The 7,124-nt window shown below is 38.2% G+C and overlaps 1 protein-coding gene across 1 annotated transcript in view; it reads left to right on the top strand.

Moving 5' to 3' along the window:
- The window catches only part of LOC117171222 (cilia- and flagella-associated protein 45-like), a 90,317-nt gene that overhangs the window by 24,709 nt on the left and 58,484 nt on the right, over positions 1-7,124 (top strand). Inside the window, exon 2 of the mRNA XM_033358326.1 lies at positions 4,634-5,044. Coding sequence (XP_033214217.1) covers positions 4,688-5,044 — 357 coding nt within the window. The 5' untranslated portion in view covers positions 4,634-4,687. The remainder of the gene's footprint in view (positions 1-4,633; positions 5,045-7,124) is intronic.

Genomic DNA, 7,124 nt, shown 5'->3' with positions numbered 1-7,124 from the left:
AGTCCCGGGACGTTTGAATATTTCCTCAGGTAAAATATTTTTCTAAAAAGTGAAGGTCATTCCTAAGGTAAATTTCAACGAGGAATTCAATGGTGACCTTCATTTTGACATTGAAGCTGACTTTTATGGCTTTTTGAAGTTCAACTTTGTTTTTTCAAATGGGAACCCTCTTTTTTTACACCTGCAATCGATAGAGCGGAAAATTATACCTTCAGGTATGTACCCAAGTCAAAGGTCAATCGTAACGGTCGAGATCAGTTAGAGGTTACTTGAAATTAACAAAGTTTTCCAAGAGGTCGGTGCAATTCCTGAAGTAAATTTCAACGAGAAATTCACTAGTGAGCTCTGTATTGATCTTGGTGATAATCTTCAAGCTTTTTTCAGGGTTTTTTCCAAGCAGTTTACGTTTACGTTTAGCATTACCCAAAAACAACGACGTGGACGTAGTAAATTCTGTTCCCTTTGAGGTGCTTGATTAGCGTGAATCCCCTTGTCTCTAACGTTTCGGGGTGCTTGATTAGCGTGAGTTCCCTTGCCTCTCACGTTTCAGGGTGCTTGATTAGCGTGAGTCCCCTTGCCTCTCACGCTTTAGTGAAGATTTTCGAACTGAAAACCTTGAGCTTCTTGACAAAAAGCTATGCGATTGTAAAAATAAGTTACAGCATTACGAATCATCTGCCTATCAATCAAAGTAGCCTGTTGCAGAATCCGATTCTGCAATTCGTCTAAGCTTTGCAGTTGCGTTGAGTATACTTTGCTCTTTAAAAAACCCCAAAGAAAATAGTCGAGAGGTGTCAAATCAAGAGATCTAGCAGGCCACTCGATTTCGCTCCTTCTTCTAATCCAGCTTTAAGAGAACTGAGTATCCAAAGATGCTCGAACCTCCCTACCATAATAAGCCGTTGCTCCGTCAAGCTGGAACCAAATATTTTGAAAATTATCGCCTATAATCTCCCTTATCCTTGGTACAATTTGGTTTCTGAGAAGCTTTTCATATGCACGGGGATTGAGATTACCATCGACGAAGAAAGGGCCCATCAATTTATCATTCAATATAACGGCCTAAAAATTAATCTTTTGTGGATGTGTGTCGGACCAATATCTACAATTTTGCCTGTTAACTTCACCTTTTAAAGTGAAAGTAGATTCATCTGAAAATACTGTATTGTACAAGAAAAGCGGATCTCTATCAATTCTGTCCATCATAATTTCACAAAATTCAACCCGACGATCAGGATTGTCTTTATTGAGCTCTTGTACCAGATGAACTTTGCAAGGATGGAAATTTATGCTTTATAAAATATTTCCCACTGTCTCAGGAGCAACGTCACGCTCATCACTAGCTCGACGTAGACTAAGGTATGGGTTTTCAACAAATGCTTGGGCTATGTCCATCTGCACCTCCTCAGATCCTGCAGATTTTGGCCGACTAGTTCTCTGAATGTCCTTGATAGATCCATGATTCATAAAGCGCCTTACAGTCCTTTCAATTGTTAATTTTGAGACAGGATTTAACCCTTCTCTATTACGAAAAAAGCCATTAAAAAGCAAACGAACTTGATCATAAGATCGAACTCGATCTCCCGAACCACGCATCATTAATGCAGATACTCTCTTTCGTTCCGAAAGTTTAGCTTGCCCCATAATAATCTTTTAGCGAAAGATAGTAAGTATGTACTCGTCATACGTAAATTTAGTTTCGATTCGTAATATTCGTATGGAAAACGGTATAGGACTTATGGTATCGCCTTAGGTATTGACTTAGGTATCGAAAAACGGGATAGGACTTTATAACTCCTCGGGAAGGAACAGATCTCTTACCAGAACACCTGGAACTTTTAATGAAAAATTTCCTTATGATTTCACAATATTAAAAACGCTGTAACCAGGATCAATACACAGCTCACCAATGAATTTCTCGTTGAAATTTACTTCAGGAATTACACTGACCTCTTGCAAAACTTTGTTAATTTCAAATACCCTCTAACTGACCTTGGCTGTTACAATTGACCTATGACTTGGGTATGTACCAGAACGTAGAATTTTCTGCTCTATCGATTGTAGATGTAAAAAGGGGGGTTTCCATTTAAGAACTAAGTTGACCTTCAATAAGCCACGAAGGTCAACCACGAGGTCAAAAGGAAGGCCACCATGGAATTCCTCGTTAAAATTTACGTCAGGAATGACCTTCACTTTTTTGAAAAATATTTTACCTGAGGAAATATCCAACCATCCCGGGACGTTTTAGACACCCAGTATATTTATTAAAAATTTGTCATAAGGACAACCGCAGGAATTCGGCGAAGGCAGGTGCTAATCTGAAAAATTTGACCCGATCCCAGCGAAATCACGGTAAAATTTCAGCCACAGCCACGTCTCACGACCCGGAGATAGGTGGTTACAGTCTGTAATGGAATTAATACGACGATCCGAAAAAAGTATTGTGCACCCTGAGAACACGAAGCGATCCAAGGACTACTGCCTTCTACATTTATCCCGCAAATGTTTTAGCATATTGTTGACACGCAGGGATGCTTTTTAGGCCATTAGAGAGTGAAAGCTTGGCACCTCCAAGAGAGCCGATGAAAAGGACGATTAGTTTAACAGAATATTTCGGGTACAATCGTTGCAACTCCCTTATAAGGTCTTGATACCTCTCTTTCTCTTCATTCTCCTTAGCTATGATGTTTTTGTTAGATGGTGCCAAAAATTCGATAACGAACATGGTTCGCTTCTCGAAGTCAAGAAGAACCATGTCTGGCCTCGAGTGTGCAACAGAAACAATTGTCAAGAATATAAAGTTCCAGTATATGCGGCACTTTCCATTTTCGACAATTGACTCGATTTCCCTAGTGTTGTCTGGAAAGGAACGGCGGTGAGAACTGAAAAAGGGTGCTTAAACGGAAAAGGGACGAGACTGGCTCTCCGTGCGTCTAAGCTGCTTCCGTTGCTCAGTGCCGCCCGGCTACACACGTACACGCGAAAACGAACCAATTGCGCAGTTGAAGCGTGCTGAGACCACAACCTGAGGGTTTAATTAAATTTTCCGGTGAGGCTCATGAAATATGTGGTGCCGCCATTTGACTTGAACAATATTCATTTAGCAAGAAGAGCTCCCGATGCGTACACAATGACTTTCTGACACCGCTTGACTACTGTACTCAATGTGTGGGGCATGGTGCACCCGCAACCAAACAGAGGGAGAGAGGTAGGGCCTGATAGAGAGACGTAGAGCTGGTGCCTCTAACTTATACTTCTGAAGTTTTTATTATGTGTCGATTTATCTAAAACTATATTCAAATCGTCGTTAAAACACGCAATCATCTCTCCCTCAGGTGAGTTCACAATGTATCGCTTTTATTTTTGTTTAATAATAATTTAGATTTCAGTGAGAATTTTTGTGGTGAAAATAAGTCTAACTTAGCTGTGTTAATTTAATGTTCAAGTTTAATTTTTGAAATCTTTAGGACTAGTTTTATTGTCCTAACGGTATTGAAACCAATTTACATTGTTGCTTGCAAATTACTGAAAAGGACAAAGTAAACGCAATTTGCATGAATCTCTCAATTACAATAAATATAATTGAGATAAGTTTGAAATGCAATAGAACTATTACCAAAAATTATTGTAATTTTTGGTTTATGTAAGATCTGTTACTAAAATTAGCTAACTGCACTAATTATGCAGCTAATTCTGTAAGCAAGGAGCTGCAAAACTTGAGTAAAACTTAAGTCAGCTGCAAATTAATACGAAATGAGAGAGCAATTGCTCACGACACGAACTTTTTTTAAAGTTCAAAACATTATTTTACTTAATGATACATAAAAACCGCAATTATATTTATTTTGAATTCTTCTACTGTAAAAACTGATTTTCCTTCTGCAAAGACAGTTTCAATGGAAAAATAGTGACACAATATTGAAATACATATATAAAAAAAATCATATTAATATAATATTATTATGTACATATATTGTTTGTACATATATTGTACATATACTGTTACTTTGAAAGTTCTAAGCTTTAAAAAATTTCTGCTAACTGAAGATATCGTTTTTGAAATCAAAAATACTAATGAGGACTCATTTTGATATGCAGAAAAAAATGTTTGCTATCCATGGTCAAAATTTAAAAAAAATTCGGCACACCTAAGTGTACATGCTATTTATGAAAGAGGTTTTGTAATAGGTTCATTGGTTATTCTTTTATTTACGATTATTAAATGTTTTCGTACCCATGAATTTTTCTTGAGTAGGTTAACCCATATACTCCAGGAATTTTATCGAAGTGCTCAAGGTAGCCTGGTCATAAAATCTTTCCCACGTGCATTTTTTCTTAGTTTTGAGTGTCCGCCTGGCTCATACACGGCTGGCGGCCAACAAATTTTATTTTTTGGTATTTTTGATTTTAAAATTTAGTAACAAGGAAGTTAACAAGTATTAATTTTTCGATGAATAATTTATCGCCACGCAGTGTAAAAAGATATCTGTTCTGTCTGAAATTATTGATAAAAGTAATTGTTACGGTTGATTCACGGCAAACGCCGATCGAGACAAATTCAACAAATGAAACTGTTTGAGGACATGACATTTAATATAATATCCAATAAAATATGTACATATTTGTCTTATAGTTAAATATTTATCAAGACGGAGAAGCCTACAAGCAAGATAAGCACATATTAGCAATGAAGATATCTTATTCAGACCTGCAGATCGTAACAATGAAAAAGTTAAAATATTATCAAGAGCAAGGAAAAACTGCTTCCAATGACAAAAATGAAATAGCTCTATTGTCGCTACAATTTAACAACATGAGTGCAGTAAAACATATTACAGAGCGCAAATCTGAAATTATTAAACCAGACACAAAAGGAAGTTATACAAAAATTCGAAGGTTAACCGATACACAAGCGGAGGCACATAAACGAGCAATGCACTTTCTAGAAAGAGCTTTCAACATAAAACTTGAACAAGAAGAAGAAATTCAGAAGTGCAATAGACTAATTTTAGAGACAAAATGCCAAGCTGTAAGACATGCACAGGTAAATAATTTAATTTTCCTACATATTTTAAATAAAAGTATCTAAAAAGAATGTGTAATTTTTTCGTTATTTTTTTGTGAATAAATTTTATGTGAATTGAATCGTATAATCGGCAGGAAGTAACGATAGGTTGCATACAAATATTGACAAAAACTAAAAGCAGGGGTGTCTTTGTTGATAATTACAAGTGAAAACTCCGTTTGGAATGAATTTCCATTTTCTCCTGTTTCCAAGATATCCAGGTTTTACACATTCCTGATACGATCAATTTTTTCGAAAGAGAAAAGGCACCTTTCTTGATCATTGCATTGAAAATAATATAATAATTCAGGACCGCTTGAATTTATGAGAATGGGGTATCACAATATTCTGATTGTAACAACGCATTCAAAAATCCCAAGGTAAAATCGTGCATTATAAAGAGAAAGGCAGAAATCCTAAATTTAGAATTGAGCGTCCAATATCGTGGTCAAACACGTAGAACAAACTTTTTTAATTTGTTATTACTTTTTCTAGCCACTGAAGTAAAGAGATATTTTTTATCAAAGTCTCTTACTATAAACCTGACATCAAAAATTCTATTTTCAATATGGCGGTCTAACATCTCATTTGACGCATTCCTGTGTCTATCTGTGTCTTGCAGACAAGGTTCTACCCCACGGGCAAATAAAGGTTTAATAAACCATTCAATCAATCTGTGCCGGTTTTTGAGTATGGTTCTTTATTTCAATTGAAGAATTTTGTTCCAAAGTCAGGAGTGCACGGACACCATTTGAAGTCGAACTTTTTGAATTTTGGAATTTTGGTGTCGGATTTGTAATCAGCGATCCTAAAAACTCCCGAGTAGGATTTTCAATTCAATTGAAGCATTTTCTATATAATCAATAGTACACGGCCGCCATTTTAAATCGGCCATTTTGTATTTTAAATTTCTGATGTCAGATTAGTCAGAAATTTCAAAAATCGTAATATATGTATTTTGTAGGAATGTTTGAAAAGGTTAAATATATTTTCTACCGTTTTTGAAGAATGTACCAGGAAAAACATATATTACGTGCTCCGAAAAAAGGGGGCTTACTCTGAAAACTGAGATTTTTCAGGGGGAGCGATCAAAGTCGACCCGATAGACGCGACATTTGGAGAGAGGGAACACTCACGAAATCTTTTCTCTCCCCTATGACAAAGCCACCGAACGCGTCCTCGGGTTGCGAATAGAGGGTCCCTGTACCAAGGGTTTCTGCTGAATATGGTTTACAAAAATAAATAGGCAGTCGCGGACAATTGTCCAGGGGTGGTCCCGAAGGAATTAACCCCCAAGCGGAGGTGTGAACACCGTGCTGAAAGCTGAATGGCACCTGGGTGAGGTGTCTAGAACGGTGACCTTGGGATATCGGGCGACCTCTCAGAGTAAGTAGCCTTATCCTTGCATGCGGGGCTCTACAAGGATGGACGAACCCCTTTCCCTAGCTTCTCGTGGGAACAACAATGACAACACCAAATATAGTTGTAGTATGTGCGGTTCAAAACAACAGAAAGCGCAGGGCTCCTGACAATGGGTCGGCTAACAATGCCGACCAATCTAGAGCTGGGGGAGCCAATGAAAATGGATTAAATGCGATGGATTAGCGGGATCTCGTGACCTTTGGGTGGAAGGAGCGACTGAATCACGACTTGCTAGACTGCTACGATGCGAGTGTGGCCCGTGAACGGGGTTACATGGCACTGCTGCATGCTCTGTGGTGCGAGAAACACCCTGAGCTATCGCACATTTCGCAGCAACGTCTGCGAAACCATGCTGAACTACTCCGTAAAAGGGGCTATGTAAGCGGAACGCCTACTCTACCACAGCTAGAACAAGCCGGCAACAAAGAAAGAGAGGCGATCCTAAGACCAACCGCGGGCAGGCATCCAACAGATGAACAGCGATGCTTTACGACCCGGAGAAACATCAACACCAAGGTTTCTCTCAAGCCTTAAGATCTAGCTGAAATGGATAACGAGCTTCGTGGACATTTTTCCGGTGAATCCGACCTCTGGGCTATCAATTATTGTGTGTATAATGCAGCGAGAGCTTTGGCCG

Source organism: Belonocnema kinseyi, chromosome 1 (genome assembly GCF_010883055.1).
Source record: "Belonocnema kinseyi isolate 2016_QV_RU_SX_M_011 chromosome 1, B_treatae_v1, whole genome shotgun sequence".
In the NCBI taxonomy this organism is placed as follows: domain Eukaryota; kingdom Metazoa; phylum Arthropoda; class Insecta; order Hymenoptera; family Cynipidae; genus Belonocnema; species Belonocnema kinseyi.
This window is presented reverse-complemented; position numbering and strand designations above follow the sequence as displayed.